A 19,012-nucleotide genomic window follows, 5' to 3' on the forward strand; every position below is an offset into this window, starting at 1 on the left:
GGCACTTCACTTATCTCACTACATGATAATTCACTTGATCCATTTTACACCTGTTGTCTTTTTCCTCCCGCTACTTTATTATTCATTCATTGTCTCCTCCCTGGGTTCTGGGGGAAAGCGATAGTATCAACAATCAGTCCTGCTTGGGCTGTGGAAATAATGGCTTAAAAAAGTCATTTCTGCAGGGTGGGAGTGGCTCACACCTGTAATCCTACTCAGGAGGCTGAGATCTGAGGATCATGGTTCAAAGACTGCTGGAGCAGGAAAGTCCATGAGACGCTTATGTTCAATTAACCATCAAAAAACCTGGAAATGGAGCTATGGTGCAAGTTGGAGAACGCTATCCTTACGCACAAAAGCCCAGGGACATTGATCTGGTCCTAGGGTTCAAGCCCCAGGATCTCTCCCCACCCCCTCTCTCACACATCATTCTTCTAAGGCCATCTGAGTAATAACTATCAGAACCCACTTTGGGTCTTCTTATTTTCCTTTCCAGGTGTATTTGGCTATTAGGGGCTAACTGACGCCCTGGGAAGGGGCAGTTACGGAACAAGCAAGGTTTGGAGTCTACTTACTACCTTGGCTTTCCAAGGCAAGCGACACACACCTTTCAAAGGCCTCCACAGTAGTATACATTCAGACCACTCATCTAAAAAGCATATCACCAATCACCCTCTCTGCTTTGCAGCTTTTAACCTGCAGAGAATACGGGTAGCTCTTAATCTGTGCTGCAGTCTATCCTATCCATCCCCCGTTAAAAAGGAAGGCGAAATATGAAATCCTAAATCCTGACACCGCACACCTAGGAACGCTCCTAAAAGATGGGTCTCGCAGCTGCGGCCTCAGCAAGCGTTCGGTCCTTACTTCCTCTAGCCCCGCCTCCAGGATGGCCCCTTCGCTTCCCTCACAGCCAATGGGAAGCTCCGCATCCACCGAGAGACAACTCTAGGGCTCCACCCCTAAAACGCTCCACACCGAGGTTGGGCTTTCCACCACTTTTACTGGGACCTTGCGCATGCGCATTCTCCTTGGGCCCGGGGAAGACGCTTAGGGATCGGTTTTCTTCTTTCTTTCCCGGATCGCGCTCCTCTCCCGAACGCTCCCACCCTACTAGCACTGCTGGCGATCCCTCCTGGGCAGTCACTCCGAGAAGGGGCTGCTCCGGCCTTGGGGTGCGGCCGTACCCGGATGTGGAGTCGCTCTCGCCCGGCGGGGGCTCTGTGGCGGGGCGGAGCGCGGAGGCGTGCGCGGGGCCAGAGAGAAGGGGGCCCCTGGGCCCGGGCGCTCGCCGGACGCCGGGAGGTACCAGCGCTGCCCGCCGGGGAGGAGGCGCCAGCGCTCGGCCTCCTACCCCGGGGCGAGGGACCGGGGGCGGGCGAAGGCCGGTCGTTCGGCTGGCCCGCCGCGGCCCTCGCCAGGCCCCCCGGGCGAGCCTCCCCCGGCCCTCTGCGTTCCCCGCGCTCCCGGCCGGGGGAGAGCGAGGTTTCCTGGCGGCCCTCGCTGTAGCCCGGCCGGGGAGCCCGGAGGAAGCGGGACAGTCCCCGCCCCCGGCCCCCTCCGCTCTGCCCGCTCGCCGCCGCCTCCGCCTCCGCCTCTGAGCCTCTGCGGGCCGGCTTCCCGTCCGAGCCGGGGGCGCGGCGGCGACGGCCCGGCCGCGGCGGGGGGCTCCGTGGAGCCCGGGCCGCCGCCCCCGTGAGTTACTCCCACGTCCCCCGGGGCTCGCTGCCGCCCCCGCCGGCGCCGAGAGTCCGGCCCGGGCCCAACTCCCTCACGGGCCCTCCGGCAGCGGCGGCGGCGGCGGCGGCAGCGGCGGAGCCCACCGCCCGGGCCCCGATGAGTAACTCCCGCAACAACCGCGTGATGGTGGAAGGGGTCGGGGCCCGCGTAGTGCGTGGCCCGGACTGGAAGTGGGGGAAGCAGGACGGTGGCGAAGGCCATGTGGGCACCGTGCGGAGCTTCGAGAGTCCCGAGGAGGTGGTGGTGGTGTGGGACAACGGCACCGCCGCCAACTACCGCTGCTCCGGGGCTTACGACCTGCGCATCCTGGACAGCGCGCCCACCGGTGAGTGCGTCCGCCCGGCCGGGGCCTGCGCGCGCGCGCGCGGGAGGACGGGGCCCGGGGAGACGCCCGCGCCGCGCCGCGCCCTCCGCAGCGCCAGGCCGGTTCGAACCCGAAGGGCAAGGTTCAAAACCCGAGAAACAAACTTGTAGCCAAGAGCCCCTGTTCTCAAGGGAAATGGTGGCAGCTCCGTCACCGAGATGCTTTCAAGCCTGCAGGACGGACACAAAGCACCGAGGCGGCAACCGTGCCCTCCTCCTCCTCCTCCTCCTCCTCCCTTGGGGACGGGGTCTGGGGAGGCCTGTCAACTAAGCCATTGGAATTACTCAGCCACCAAGGGATAGCTGAGAGGAGGTTCGCCTTGCCAGATGGTGCTTGGCTGTCAAAGGGCCGTTGATGCCTTAGATTTGTTGAGGTAGCTTTTTTTCCTTGCTGCTTAGAATTCAGAGGCCCATTTGGTGCCCTGTGAAAGCCTTTATTCACCTGCATCGTTTAACTTTACGTCTGGGTATTAGTAAAGGGAAAGATACTTTTTGCAAGTGGAAGATGGGCACTGGAGGCACCTAAGATATTTTTTTTCCCTCTGATTAGCATCCCATCTGAGTCAATTGATGTTAGAATGCTACCCATTCATTCAGGGACTTGATGTACTGCACTTAAATGGATGTTTGTTGTTTACTCTTCTGTTGTGTTATGTACATATACATGTATATGTATGTATGTATGTATGTTTGTACACACACTTTGGTGGTACTAGGGTTTGAACTCAGGCCTCTAGTTTGCCAGGCAGGTATTCTATTACCTGAGCCACACCTCTAGGAATGATTTATGCCAGTTAATTTTGAAGTTGAAGTCTATAGAACTTTTCTGCCCAGGCTGGTCTAGAACCAGGATCCTTAGATCTTTACCTCCTCCCCCTCCCCCTTTCTTCCTTTCCCCTCCCCTCTCCTCCCCTTCATCTCCTCTTGCCGGTCCTGGGTTTTGAACTCTGGTGTTGCCTAGGTGTTCTCCTTGATCCTCTTTTGCTCAAGGCAAGTGCTCTACCACTTGAGCCACAGCACCACTACTTTGTTTTTTGAGTAGTTTATTCAATATAAGAGTCTCACAGACTTTCCTGTTCTGTCTGGCTTTGAACCTCAGATCTCAGCCTCCTGAGTAGCTAGGATGATAGGCTTGAGCCCCTGGCACCCAGATGACGACTGATACTACTTTTTAAAATGTACATTGAAAGATTGCATTCACAAAATATATTGTTTATTTTAATCTCATTTGTTTTCACAAGAAGTTTATTCTTAAGAATCGTATTTCGTAAAGACAAAGCTTATACTTAAAGTTGAATGCTTTTCAGAATTTGTATGTGAGCTACTTCTATGACATGTGGGTGAGTTTGACAAAGCCCAACAAATCTTAAATGGAGTAGAGTTATTGCTAACATCAGTAAAAAAAAAATCAACATGAGCCAGTTTAGCTTTTGAACAGGTAATTTAGAAATTTGTGTTTCCTACCTAGCTTTTATATTCTGAAAAGGATGGATGGGCATGATCCAAATAAAAGTACAAGGTTGTGCAGTCATTGTTATGAAGTTCTTGTGTATTCTTTTACTTCACTGAATATTGCAAGCCCACATGTGAAGATATAGAAAATTCATATTGGTGACTGTTGTGTGTAGGTTTATCTTACTGTTTGAGGACCGTATAATATTCCAGTGACTAGGTGCAAAAATTTGTTTAAGCAGTACTTCATTGATGTATATTTATATTTCAGGTCTTATTTAAAATGATCTAGTAAATAAATCCCTGTATATATATACTTGTGTGTATGTGCTGAATAGTTCTGTAGTAGTGGAATTGCTGCAGCAAACATGAACATTTTTAACATTTTGGTAGTATTGAGTAATTGCTCTCTGAAGACATTTTACCAGTTTACACTTGCAGCAACAGTTAATGATGCATATGGCTCTTTCTGCATACTTTTAGGTTTTGGTGTCATGCTAGTACAGGCTAAAGTCTGACCACAGCTCAATAATTTGGAGGAATTCTTGGGATCAGTAATTGTAGGTTAAAGGAGGAAATTAAACTGTCTTTCTAGGGCAGAGATTGATGTTGAATTACAGTGATTAAACAAACATCTATAAAAATACACAAAATCTTTCTAGCTTTAAAAATATACAGTAAATTACTATTATTGATAGTTATTTTTCTGCTTTAATAGAACATCAGAGCTTATTTCTCTTCTATGGTGATTTTTGAAGGGATAGTAATGTTGTCTTTGTTGTATGGAGTGTGTCAGTCATATTAGCAATTTATTTTAGTATAAAAGTATCCACTGTTCAGAAGTAATTTTTTGAGTCTTAGTTTAATTCCTAAGATAACTGAACATATTTATGTAAAGCAGTCCATTTGAAGTTTTGTTTTGGCGCTGGGGATTGAACTCAGAGCCTTACACATGCCCTGCCATTATGCTGCATCCTAGCCATAGCAAATATTTTTATTTATTTATTTATTTACTTATTTTTGTTCGGTTGTGGGACCTGAACTCTGGGCCTGGGCACTGTCCCTGAGCTCTTCAGCTCAAGGCTAGCACTCTACCACTTGAGCCATAGCACCACTTCCGGCTTTTTCTGCTTATGTGGTGCTGAGGAATCGAACCCAGGGCCTCATGCATGCAAGGCAAGCACTCTACCACTGAGCCACCTTCCCAGCCCATAGCAAATACTTTAAAAGAACATCTGCATACAGGATAGGTAGACCATGTAAAATGCATGTTTTATTTTCCATGGTTTAATTTTCAACTTTTTAAAAAATGTCAAACTTATTTTAAAAATAAGATCAAATTCTTGGTTCTGGTTTTATCTCCAGGGCTGTAATACTATTTGGAATATGTAAGAGAAGTCATTTTGTTAATTTCGTGTTTACAAAACATTGCAAAACTAGTAAGAATTTTGTCATTTAGTTATTCAGATGTTAGTATCTTAATTAAATTGTCAAAACTAGAAAATTAGTACTAAGACAACTACTAATGTATCTATATATCCTATTGAAATTTACCAGTTGCCCCACTCATGTTCTTTTTCTATTGGAAGATTGCACATTGCATTTAGTAGCCTACTCTAGTTGGGCCAGATCCTTGATTTTTGTCTTTCATGACCTAGATACTAATAATTGTGTAGACTATCCCTGAAATTGAGTTTGTCTCATTCTGCCTCATGATTTAATTCAGATTATGTATTTTGAGTAACATTGCCATAGAAATGTTGTTTTGTCTTTCTAGAATATTAGGAGGTACACAATATCCATTTGTCTCATTAATGAGAGCATTTTAAAACTCATCTAAGTCACTAGCAATTTCACCTCCCACTGCCTTTGCATTACCAATGCAATGCCTACTTGAAAGAGGTGAATAATATTACCATGTCAGGATCACATACATCTTGTGTGTTTACTGAGGCGTTTCAACACTCAAACTGAATGTTATTGCCCTAGAGAGAATTTTTCATTGATCACAAAGAGGTTTGTATAAGAAAGATTATACAAGTGTTGTATGTAAAAGCAAAAATTTAGAAAAACAATGTGTATAAACAGATGAATGAATAGATGGAAGTCTGTGTCTTTGTGTGGTAGAAGGCTAGTAGTACAGGAAAGTTAATGTTAAACAAATAAAGTTGTAGAAGAAAACCTATGGTATGTTGAGGCTAGGCATCTGTAGCTCAGTGGTAGAGCATTTGCTGATATGTGCAAAGCCCTGGGTTTGATTGCCAGCACTGAAAAGAAAATGTTGTTAAAGTGCAGAACAATATTATTTATCTTTCAGAATAGTTCTCTCCCCCTCCCCCAGTTTATTTTGGAGATCTAGACTCTCAGGACTTGCCTTCCTTGAGTTAGCTTCAAACTTTGGTCCTCTGGATTTCAGCCTCTTTAATAGCTAGGATTATAGGTATGAATGTGGTTAGAGTACAGTTTGTTTAGATTAGGGTTTTTAAAGTCTTAGCACTATTGATGTTTTTGAACTGGGTAGGTAGTTCTTTGTTGTAGCTCTGTACAGGGCATTTTAGAACAGTATGTTGGGCCCCTCTCCATTAGATGCTGTAGCATCCAACATCCTTATAATAATTCACAGTATCTCCAGATGCTGCCAAAAGTCTCCTGGGTGGGAGGCAAAATGACTAAGGCTCATTGTTTTAGGATTATGTATATGTATAGTAAAGGATTAAAAAAATGTAGTGATAAACCAAATTTAAGAGATTGGATATCTGAAAGGAGCAGAGTATGATTGGTGGAAGTATAACAGGAAATTTAACTATTTTGGTAGTGGGTGCATTAGATATTTGTTGGATTTTTATATTTTAAGTGCATTAGGTATTTGTTGGATTTTTATATTTAATTTTTTTTTTTACATATTTTGTCATTAATTTAAAAAAAACCTTGATGTTCCTGTGTTTACCAGAAGGAGAACTGCAGTTGTCTTATTCATTCTTTGTTCTCTTCTTACACCCACATTATCTGAACAGAAAGTTCCTTGTGTTATGTCTGGAGATCAACATAGAATTTTTTGAAATGTTTCAGAAAGTTAAGGATTCTAAAATGATTGGGTCATTTGAATCTTTCTGCTATCCTTTTACCACATGGTGGAAAGTTTATCTGGGCCAAATGTACATATATGTATGTATAGTTGAAACATTTTGGCCTTTTGAATTTTATTTTTTATTTCAGGAGATATAATAATGTTTGAATTTATGTTCTAGGATACTCAAGCTTTAAGGAGAGGAACATTTAGTATATATTTGAATGCCATGCCTTGTATATAGACACGTATGGCTAATTTATAGTAAGAAGACTGAAAATATATGGATTACTGTTAAGTTTGTAATTAATTTTGTGAAGTCTGAGGTCAGTAGTAGGTAATTTGAATTTATCATTTAGATATTTACAAAATTTGAGGATATATTAGCTATGTAGACTAGATTGTCCCTGAACTCACTAAGTAGATGTACTGACTTCCTCCTGCCTCAGCCTCCCAAAGGATTAGATCACAAGTATGCCCTATAACCAACTCTGGACCTTCCAAGATTTAGATTATGACTCAGCAAGTCGTGTGTGTGTGTGTGTGTGTGTGTGTGTGTGTGTGTGTGTGTGTGTGTGTGTGTGTGTGTGTGTGTGTGTGTGTGTAGACTGTGTCTTTCTGTATAGCTCTGGCTGTTCTACTGGGAATCCTATTGCTTCAGCCATTGGAGTGGTGAGATGACAGGCATATGTGCAGCAAGCGAGAGTGTTTCTCATAAACTCCTAGGTGATGCACATGTTGCTGGCTCATGGACACACTGAATAGTAGCAGAATTCTAAGAGATTGCTTGCTTGAGATGTCCAGGCTCTCTGTTTTCCCCTTTCCCATCAGCAGATTTTACACCTTGCTAGTTTGTTATATATGTTCTTAACTAGATTGGGAGAAAAGTATATCTAAAGAGGTAAAGGAACATATAACATCTTTCTGATACATGTATTTTTTTTGCAGGTTTGATGCTACCTTCATATATGCCTGGCTCTGTACTTGACAGCCTTAGCCCTCTGATTAGATTTTGCATTAAACGGTTCCTAGGCAGCATCCATCCTTGATGGCTAGCCAGTATGATCTTAGTGTACTTGTGCTTTCATCTGTTAAAGCAAGATAGGGTATATTGTAATTGTCTTTTGCACTAAGTTGCTAGTTTATGGGATAAGTATATATGTAATCCTTGTGTCCTCATCATTTTGGAGAGCCATGGCTATGAATATATATTTTCTTTTTTAAAATAATTTTTTATTGAGATTAAGTGATTACATAAATTTCACAGTATTGTGGGATAGTGATAGTTAAAGTCACAAACATGATTGAATACATATTTTCTGAATAAAATGTGTGTTGTTGTAACCATCCTTTTACTTATTTGATTGACAGACCATAGGTAACTCAGGCTCAAAGAGATTAAGAAGTGTGTCTAGTACAAAACTTGTGAATGACAGATAGTAGAGATGAACAACTTTTTTTTTCTTTATCATGCTCTCCTGTATAGTGTAGTATTGACCTCCATCTTCAATACTTTCCCTGTGGGAAATTAATTATAAAATTAACCCACTTTAGGGGGCTGGGAAGGTGGCTCAGTGGTAGAGTGTATGCCTTGCATGCCAGAGGCCCTGGGTTCGATTCCTTAGCACCACATAAGCAAAAAGAAAAAAGCCAGAAGTGGCACTGTGGCTCAAGTGGTAGAGCGCTAGCCTTGAGCTGAAGAGCTGAGGGACAGCGCCCAGACCCAGAGTTCAGGCCCCATGACTGGACCCAAAAAAAAAAAAAAAAAAAATTAACCCACTTCAGAAATGAAATTTGTGATATTACCTATTGTAATTGGCAAGTATTCTTTTAAAATATTTTTATTTTTGTTTTCTTTTAATGATTTTAATTGATTATTTGATAAATATGTCTATAAGGTGTTTATGCTTCTTTAAAAAATTTTAGAAGTGAAGAAAAAACAGCCTGTAATTTTCTGCTTTCCAGAGTCAGCACTTGTATTTTTTTTCCAGTTTCTTTGCAGCACATTTTTTTTTTATACAATTGAGGTATTATTGTATAGCTTCCTCTTGATATCTTTAGGTAATTGGTTCCAAGAAACTCTTTTTTTTTTTTTTGTCAGTCGTGGGGCTTGAACTCTGGGCCTGGGTGCTGTCCCTCAGTTCTTCAGCTCAAGGCGAGCGCTCTACCACTTGAGCTACAGCGCCACTTCCGGTTTTCTGGTGGTTTATTGGAGATAGGAGTCTCACGGTCTCTCCTGCCCGGGCTGGCTTTGAACCGCGATCCTCAGATCTCAGCCTCCTGAGTAGCTAGGATTACAGGCGTGAGCCACCAGCGCCCGGCCCAAGAAACTCTTAAGATACCCCAAATCCAAGAATGCTCAAGTCCCTTCTGTAAAATGGTACAATCTTTGCAAAATCTATACATGTCCTCATATAGACTACAAAGTATCTCTAGATGATTGCAATACCTAATACAGTGCAATTTCATGTAAATAGCTGTATGTTGTATTATTTAGGTAATAAGGAGGAAAATGTACAATTCTTTTTCCTATTATTTTCAATTCATGATTGGTTAAATCCATGAATGCAGAAGGCTGACTCTATGGTTTTCTTCCATGCTTTTCTCTACCTTACATATTTTCTGTTTGCTTTATATATAATTTAATATGTATTCCTTATATGGTCAAATAAGGTGACAACTTTATGCCTTGAACTTACCTACTTATAGATATATGCACACTCTTTCTTCCTTCAAAATATATAGCATACATACTGTTCTTTTTTTCCATATTTTTGACTTTGAAATCTTTCTGTGTAAGCATATAAGAATCTATTTTACTCTGTTTAGTAAGTACATAGTATATAATAGTTAAAAAATGCTTAGCTATTTCCCATTCTGTTATTATCTTTTTATTCTGGCATCTTAAACAACTAGAATATCATCTTGTGTATATATCTTTTAAAAAATTAAGTAGTTGTATAAAGAGGTTACAGTTCTATAAGTTATCTTGAGTACAATGCATCTTGATCATTGTCCCCCTAGTGTTACCCCTTCCATTGTTCTCTCTCATCTTCCCCATCCCCCATCCCTACCCTATCCTCTGGTTATATCTTTATATACCAATTTTTTGTTTTATACTAGTTACAGGAATTTCTGTAACAAATTAACAAAATAATTCATAAATTATTTAAGTACTGTCTTCTTTGATTTTGAGGATCTTTGTATGTTAGAAGAGTTTATTATTTATTGTAATAACTCATGTATTTTTTTCTGATCAGAGCTACCTTACTCATTTTCACGTGTATTCCTTTTTCCAGTGAGTTGGAACATTTTTGTCACTTTTCCTTTCCTGCCAATAATGCTTACCATTTACTATTTGACACATGAATTGAAAATTACAATATAATCCCCAATATGAGGGAAAGCTATGTAAATATTTGTTATGCTGTTTCATTATGCTGTAGTACATGTAGTTCGTACATGTTCAGTACAGATGTGCCTTTTTTCCTATGTAGGAAACTAAACAGTCTTTAATTTTCCTGCCACCCCCCTCCCTTCTTTTGTACTTTACATTCATTGGTTTTATGGAAAGTACAAGAATCAGTATTTTTAGTCCCAGATGGTTTGTATTGTTTTTCCTCCTCCTCCTCCCCATAAATATACCATCCCTTTTGTGTTTTAGAACTTGCTCTTAAAATTGCATTAAACTTCAAGGGTTAGGGTTGTATCCTGGTGGTTGGACATGTGCTTATCATGTGAGGCCTTGGATTCAATCCCAGAACAACAACAACAAAAACCCAAAAGCAAAACAAAAAATACTAAATTTAATATAGTTTTTTAATAGTTAACTGGATTTACAATTTTACTGGATGTAGTGGCTCAAGTTTATAATCCTAGCTACTTAGGTGAGATTTCAATTTTGAGGGCAGACCTGGCAAAAAGAAGTTTTCAAGACTCCATCTCAATCAGTAGTGGATGTGGTGTAATCTGTCCATTATCCCAGCTATGTGGGAAGAACAGTGGCTGAGTGCTGTGGGGTGTGCTTACCATTTCTATGTAGGAGCATCAGTAAGAGAATCATATCCGGGCTGGGCGTTAAATGAGATCCTGCCTGAAAAAATAATGCCAAGAGGGGTTGGAGGTGTGGCTCAAGTGGTAGAGTGTCTTCCTAGCAAGTGTGAGGTCCTGAGTTCAAACCATTGTACAGCTCTTTTAGTATTGAGCCTGGTGCTGAGGTAGGAGGTTCTCTTGAGCCCAGGGGTTAGAGACCCACCTGGAAAATACAGACTCTCATCTTACTATTGACTCTTTGAAGCTCTTATCTAAAGATAATAACACTTTATTTTGTATTACTAGAAAACACTGCAAAATCGACCTAAGGCATACAAAAGCTGCAGCCTGTGTTAATGTTTCAGAGGTTCAGAACAATGAGATTCTTTGTTAATGCCTTCTGTTCCCCAAATCCTACTGCTCAGTGTACCTTGTGTTCTAGATGTGATCAGTGATTATTTATAAGGACATACTGAAAGAACCAGTTTCAGCGGACTAATTTACAACTTAGAAAAACTTAATTCTTTGATTTTAAAGGGAAAAGTAATGTAAGATTTTTGTCTTTCCTTCTTTTTTTTTTTTTCTCCCCTCGAGACAAGATCTCTCTATGTAGCCCAGGTTGGCCTGGAACTACATGTAATCTACATGTAATCTACATGTTTCACCCTCCTGAGTGCTGGAGTTACAGGCATGTCTGGCTCAAAAGTAGGTGGTTTTTTTTTTTTTTTTGCCCATCGTGGGGCTGGAACTCTGGGCCTGGGCACTGTCCCTTAGCTCTTCAGCTCAAGGGTAGCACTCTACCACTTGAGTCATAGTGCTACTTCTGGCTCTTTCTATTTATGTGGTACTGAGTAATCAAACCCAGGGCCTCATGCATGTGAGGCAAGCACTCTACCACTGAGCTGCCTTCCCAGCCCTCAAAAGTAGAAGTTTTAATACAAATCTACTACTTATTTAAGATGGTTGGGGATGGAGTTTTCACCCTTGGATTTTAGAAGAGTCACGTTATCTTTGCCATATAACATACATTTTGAGGTCTGCAGTAGCCTTCTGTAATTATTATTCTGTAAACACTATTTCTTCAGGGAAACCTTTGAATAATTCTGCTAAGAGAATTAAGGCTATATTATGGAGATAGCCTCTGGATCCATCAGGTCAAGGCTTACCACTGACTTTACTGCTTAATTCATTTTTAATTTAAAAATTATTACTATTATTATTTTCAGTTGGTCATGGGGCTTGAATTTAGTGCCTGGGTGCTGTCCCTGGGATTTTATGCTGAAGGCTCTAGGCTCTACCACTTTGAGCCACAGTTCTACTTAAAGGTGTTTGATGGTTAATTGTAGATAAGGGTCTCTTGGGCTTTCCTGCCAGGGCAGGGCTGTCTTCCAACTTCAATCCTCAATATCAGTCTTCTGGCTTTAAAAAAACAAAACTGGAATTAAACATGAGATTGTCCCTTGCCCCTTGGCCCCTCCCCCCCCCTTTTTTTTTTCTGGTATGTGTGTGTGCTGGTCCTGGTGCATGAACTCAGGGCCTGGGCACTGTCCCTGAGCTTTTTTTGCTCAAGGCCAGTGCTCTACCACTCAAGCTACAGCTTCACTTTTGGCTTTTTTGATGGTTAATTGGAGATCAGAGTTTCAAGGACTTTCTTTCTTCTGGTTTTGAACCATGATTCACAGATCTCAGCCTCCTGAGTAGCTAGGATTACAGGTATAAGCCACCAGTGTTGTTATTATTTTTTGAAAGCAGATTTGCCTTTGTAGATACTAGCTTTGGATAGTTAGTTTATATTCTTAGAGTACACTGAGTATGAGCCTCCCTCCCCCCCCCCCCCCCCCCCCCAGGGATTTATCTTGATGGAAATTTTGTACCTTGAAAAGAAGAAATGGTTGGGTGCTGGTGGCTCACACCTGTAATCCTAGCTACTCCCTGAGGATTGCCCTTGGAAGCCATCTGGTACAGCAAAGTCTGAGACTCTTATTTATTTATTTTTTGGGTCCGGTTGTGGGGCCTGAACTCTGGGCCTGGGCGCTGTCCCTCAGCTCTTCAGCTCAAGGCTAGTGCTCTACCACTTGAGCCACAGTGCCACTTCTGGCTTTTTTTTTCTCTTTGCTTATGTGGTGCTGAGGAATTGAATCCAGGGCCTCAGGCATGCAAGGCAAGCGCTCTACCACTGAGCCACCTTCCTAGCCCCAAGTCTGAGACTCTTATCTCCACTAAACTACCAAAAAGCTGGAAGTAGAACTGTGGCTCAAGTGGTAGAGTACTAGCTTTGAGGAAGATAAAGTTAGGGACAGAACTTAGGCCTTGGATTTAATCCCCAAGACAAAAACAAAACAAAAACAAACCCCACCAAAATAAAAACAACATTAAAAACAAGAAATGGGGTGAGAATGTATTTATATTGGAAGATATTATTCTTTGATAATTTTTCAAGGCTAGTTATAGTAAATTTTGAGAGCTTAGAATTGTAATATGTTATGGTGCTTTGCTCATCCTGCTTTAGTATGTTTCCAGGAAGTAATGAAAAAATGCATTAGTTTAGGAATCAGGGGATTAAGATAATTATTTATTCATTCTTGATTTTACCAAGTGAAACTGTCTACAGGATAAGATTATTAGTATTTACCAAGCTTTGGTCTCATGTAAAGCACTGCTAAGTGTTTCTTTTTTTTTGGGTCCAGTTGTGGGGCTTGGGCACTGTCCCTCAGCTCTTCAGCTCAAGGCTAGCGCTCTACCACTTGAGCCACAGCCTCACTTCCAGTTTTTCCTTTTTTGCTTATGTGGTGCTGAGGAATCGAACCCAGGGCTTCATGCATGCAAGGCAAGCACTCTACCACTGAGTCACCTTCCCATCCCCTACAAAGTGTTTCTTATATTTTATTTCATTTAATTCTCTTAAGAATCTAGTTTGGCAGACATCATTTTACAGATGAGAAAATATGCTATGAAAAATGAACTTGCTTAAAATTTCACAAGAAAGTTGGATTCAGGCATGTCAGTCTTTCTGTCGCCCTGCCCCCACTTTGAGCCTTAATTTTTCATCAATAAAATGGAATTGAAGTAGATAAATCTGTGCAGGTATTTTGAGTTTTGGCCAGAAAGCACACTTATTTTAAAGTGGTAAAAATCTCCCCCTCTCTTTTCCCTTCTTAGTCTGTCCTTTCTTTCTTGGATAGTACTAGGGTTTGAGCTAAGGACTAGCCAGGCAAACACAACTGATTTAGCCATATCCTCAGCTCTTTTTGCTGAGGGGGGAGGATAATGCCATATGAATTGGGCCTTATGTGGCTTGCTTAGCTAGCTCTCTGCCACTTGAGCCTTGAGCTACACTTGAAGGTTTTTTTTTTGTGGTCATGGGGCTTGAACTCAGGGCCTGTATGCTGTCCCTGAACTTTTTGCTCAAGGCTAGTGCTCTACCACTTTGAGCCACAGCTCTGCTCCCAGTTTTCTGGTGGTTAAATGGAGATAAGAGTCTTATGAACTTTCCTGCCTGGGTGGCTTTGAATGGTGATCCTCAAATCTCAGCCTCCTGAGTAGCTAGGATTACCAGTGTGAGCCACTGGTAGCTATGCTTTTTGCTGGTTATTTTAGAGATGGAGTCTCACTGACTTTTCTGCCCAGGCTGGTGGAGAGCCTTCACATCTCTATTAAGTATTTAGGATTATAGTTGCAAGTTCCTCTCTGCTTTAGTGATTTTCTTTTTTTTTCAGATGGGTATCTTTCTTTTTTCTTTGCCCTGGACTTGGATCTAGATTTTCCTGGGTAGCTGGGATCACAGATCTGTACCACCATGCCATGCTTGTTTTTATCAGGTTTTACTCACTTTATGCTCAGGCAGTCCTATGGAGATCCTCCATCTCTTATCTCCCAGGTAGCTGATATTAAAGGTGTGAGTCATTGTACTCAGCTATAAAGTAGATAAGATTTTTTTTTCCCTGTGGGTTGTGGGGCTTGAACTCTGGGCTTGGGCACTGTCCGTCAGCTCTTCAACTCAAGGCTAGCAGTCTACCACTTCAGCTACAGCACCACTTCTAGTTTTCTGAGTGGTTTATTGGAGATAAGAGTCTCCTGGACTTTCCTGCCTAGGCTGACTTTGAACCGAGATCCTCAGATCTCAGCCTCCCGAGTAGCTAGGATTACAGGTGTGAGGTACCGGTGCCTGGCTAGATAAGATTTTTTTATTCACTAATTTTTTTGCTCATGTGCAGCAAATAATGTAAAAATAGGAATCATATTAAATATTATTAAAGTTTCTGAGGATTGCACACTTAGTTTGACAACTTTTTTCTTTTTGATTGTGGCATGGTTATAATTTTCTTACGTGTGATTGCAGTAGAGTACAAGGGGCTGTGAAAATTGAGAAGAGAATAATTTGCCTAGTAGAAAAGATATAATGGAAGAATCATAGATTTTTATGAGACACTTTCAAAAACACTTATTTTTATTTTTTGATGTGCCAGTACTGGGGCTTTAATTCAAAGTTTCATGCTCTGGCTTAGCTTTTTTTGTTCATGGTGCTGGTGCTCGTCCACTTGAGCTACATTCCCACCTCGGCTTCAGGATTTTTGCTGATAATTGGAATTAAGAGTCTTTCAGATTTGTTAGCATGGGCTGGCTTTAAATCAAGATCTTCAGATCTTAGCTTCCTGAGTAGCTAGGATTATAGGTATGAGCCATTCATGGTTTTATCACTGTACCACTTGAGCCACAGCTCCACTTACTGCTTTTTGGTGGTTAATTGGAAATGAGACTTTCCTGCCTGGGCTGGCTTCCAACCATTACCCTCAGATCTCAGCCTCCTAAGTAGCTAGGATTACAGGCATTAGCCACCTGTACTTGGTTTCATTTTCTTCTTTTTGTCAGTCTTGGGGCTTGAACTCAGGCTCTGAGTGTTGTCCCTGAACTCTTTTGCCGAAGCCTTGTGCTCTACTGCTTTACCACTTTGAGCCAAAGCTTCATTTCCAGTTTTCTGGTTGTTAATAGCAGATAAGAGTCTCTCAGACTTTTCCTGCCTAGGCTGGTTTCGAACTGCAGTCCTTAGATCTTAGCCTTCTGAGTATCTGAGTGGATTCCAGGTGTGAGCCACCAGTACCTTATGACTTTTTTTTTTGGCAGTTGTGGGGCTTGAATTCAGTGCCTGGACGCTGTCCCTAAGCTGTTTTGCTTAGGCTACTCTTTACCATGTTGTGCCACAGCTCTACTTCTGGTTTTCTGGTGGTCTCATAAGAGTCTCAAAGGACTTTATTGCTTGGGCTGGCTTTGAACTGCCATCCTCAGATTTCAGCTTCCTGAGTAGCTAGGAATACAGGCGAAGCGGGAGCCACCAGCACCCACTTGGCTTACATTTTCTTAATGAATACTAAGAGTTGCTTGGCACTGGGTGTGGTGATTATGTTGGTAATATCAGCATCTCTAGAGGCTGAGATGGGAGGATTGGGAGTTTTAGATCAGCCTGAACTGCAGAGTGGGAAAAAGTAAAAAGACATAGTTGGAAGTAGGAGTAGGAAAGTAGTCATTTCTACTAAGCTATTGAAATTAACTTAAAAAGTAGTCTTTTTATATTTACAATGTATCATTTTGAAATTTATTTGCATATTAGAACATGATTTAATAAATTAGACTTTAAATCCAGTAAGCTGAATTTAGAGCATGATGCCCTAGATAATATAATCATCCTTCAAAGATCAGTAGTAGATGGGGAGAGAGACTTGGTAGCACCAAGCAGCAAGTTTTATAATCAGGTGTACCTGGATTTGAATTTTAGTTGCTACTTAAGGTAGGTGTGACTTAAGGCAAGTTATTTCTCTGAGCCACAAGAGTAATGCCAGGATTGTCAGGCAGGTTAAGTAAAATATATGTAGGACATCAAGCTTTGTAAGGTATGGTACCTAGTACTGATAAAACAATGACCTTATTTTCATTAATATTTCTTAGGAGTAAGGAATTTGGAATGCACTAGCCAGCTGGCAGTTGAGAGAGGCATTGCTTTTATTAATTATAGTTTGAGAGTCTAAACCAGGTAAGCAATTTAAGAGTTCTGGAAGAAGAATATGGAATCTCAGATTTTTAACCTTTCTTGATTTCTGTCATATTTGATTTGGAGTTAAAGTTGAATAAACCTGAAAGTCAGAAATAGAATTTTGAGGTTGATTGAGTGACATCAACAGTTATAGCACAGTAACTGATTACATTTGAATTAGTTTAGAGATAGAGCTTTACTATATATTTAACCACCATGTGCCATGAAGTTCCATCGTGTGGTGGTTAGTACACTAGAGTAATAAATACCCTGTGTACTTCACAATTGCATTGCCTTCTTTCTCTCTTCAGGTAACTGGAAGAATTGGTGTTGTTTTTTTTAACCACTTTTGCGAGTTGAAAAAAATATGTTGCTATGTTTTTCTGTATCTGCAAACAGTATACTTGTACTTTATTTCAACACTTTAAGTTCTGTAATTTGTGTGTGTGTGTGTGTGTGTGTGTGTGTGTGTGTGTGTGTGTGTGTGTGTGTGTGTTAGTCTTGATTCTGCGTCTTGTGTTTAATAGGTAGGCACTCTTATCATTTGAATTACATGCACAGCCCATTTTACTTTAGTTATTTTTTTAATAGAGTCTCATGTTTATGCCCAGGCTGGTCTGCACTGGGATCCTATTTATGCTGCCCAAGTAACTAGGATAAAAAGTGTATGCCACCACACCCAGATTTTTATTAGTTGAGATGGGGAGGGGGGTTTTGGAAATTTTTTTCCCTGGGCTAGTTTGAACCTTGATACTCATGATCTCTATCTTTCAAGTAGGTAGGATTATAGGTGTGGACTACTCACCACATCTAGACTATTACATAATTTAAAAACAAAACGGAACAAACTATTCTGGGGCTTCATCTTATTGCTGGTGCTCTTCCTTGTCTTGCTAGCTTCATGGCTGGGCCTCTACTACTTGAGCTATGATCTCATAATTGGAAGATAGTCTTGGGGAATTTACTGCTGGGGCGGTTCCAAACCTCCATCCTCCTGAGTATCCAAGATTACAAGTATCACCCACACTCACCTGACACCTTTAATTAAAAAAAAAAAAAACCATTATGAAGGAAGGATTAATCTATGTTTAATTTTTGTGGCTGTTTCATTATCAGTCTGTTGTATACCTACGACATGTGTCCATTTTCTTGTTAATGCACAATTGTTGACATTTTTCCTTTTGCTATTTAAGCACTAGTTCAGATACAAAGGGGTTTCAATTCAACAGGTGTCAGATTATGAGTACAATGCATCTTGATCAGTATTACCTCTTCTATTGTTCTTCTAGATATTCATTTTCATATTGCAATACTTCATGTATTAAAGTGCTTGCATTTGCAGTGAGAATGCTGCTTCTGAGGTTTTAACATTTTAGTTCAGTTAGTACTTTGTGAATTTGAGTTATTTTTCTTGTTTTCTTAAAAGCTATAGTTATTGATCTTGAATGGTGTGCTGATTTTATAAACTTTCTAACAAACTTCAACTGTGAAAATCCTCTTAAGTCTTTGAACTCAGTGAGATGTCATCAAAACTTGGAGCAGATGGTTTGTCATTTAAGTTTTGGTAGAATAAGTCAAAAGCTGTTATCAGCTGGTTCATTTAACGGTGGCAGATGTCATCATAAAGCATAGCAAAGGAGGAGAGCACTAACTTACTCTCTAGGGTAATGTGACATTCTCCAGCAAGACTAATAGATTTAGAGAATTAAGTTATTTTGAGATAATTTTAAAGAATAACTATTGCTAATGTCAGATAAGAATGAATTGGATGGATATTTTAAGGGGAGAGCAATCTTAACTGTCATAAGAGATCAGTGAAATGCTGGCCTTGTTATTTAATGCCCCTTTCCCTGTTTTTTTTAAACATCAACTTTGTTTTAGAGTCAGTTGCGTGCTCATTAAAAATTCTATAGTGCTCATTTTGGTAGTGGAGTGGGTTGCTTTGTTCCTTTTTTCCCCATTCTTAGTGCTAGTGTGTTTCACAGCTGCTCCCTGGCTTTGCTGGCATTTGAACTGTGGGAACCAAGAAAGGCTTTGGATGTGCTTTTGTATGTAGTAATGCTTTTCCTGAAGTATTCTTTAAAACCATGAATTGTAGGCTTGAAAAAAAAACACATAGTTGTCATTATGTATTTAAATTGTTCCTTTTGGAGAAAGCCTGCACAAATTATGAGCTCATGAATGTTATTGTTGCACTCCTTGAAAGTGAACTTAGAGGTGAAAAACATGTAACTAGAACAGCAGTTTTCCTTTTCTTTTTTGTTAAATGGGGGCATTAGGGATACTCTCCCCTCTCCTTGGCAAACTCAGCTGAGAGTTGCATAGTTAGTTCAGAA

The 19,012-nt window shown here is 41.1% G+C and overlaps 1 protein-coding gene across 1 annotated transcript in view; it reads left to right on the forward strand.

The window, feature by feature from the left end:
* Window positions 1-1,041: 1,041 nt before the first annotated feature.
* Mib1 (MIB E3 ubiquitin protein ligase 1) overlaps window positions 1,042-19,012 on the forward strand; it is a 113,781-nt gene continuing 95,810 nt past the window's right edge. Inside the window, exon 1 of the mRNA XM_042675013.1 lies at window positions 1,042-2,062. Coding sequence (XP_042530947.1) covers window positions 1,834-2,062 — 229 coding nt within the window. The 5' untranslated portion in view covers window positions 1,042-1,833. The remainder of the gene's footprint in view (window positions 2,063-19,012) is intronic.

The sequence above is a fragment of the Dipodomys spectabilis genome, unplaced genomic scaffold (assembly GCF_019054845.1).
Source record: "Dipodomys spectabilis isolate Male_0828 unplaced genomic scaffold, ASM1905484v1 ptg000024l, whole genome shotgun sequence".
In the NCBI taxonomy this organism is placed as follows: Eukaryota; Metazoa; Chordata; class Mammalia; order Rodentia; family Heteromyidae; genus Dipodomys; species Dipodomys spectabilis.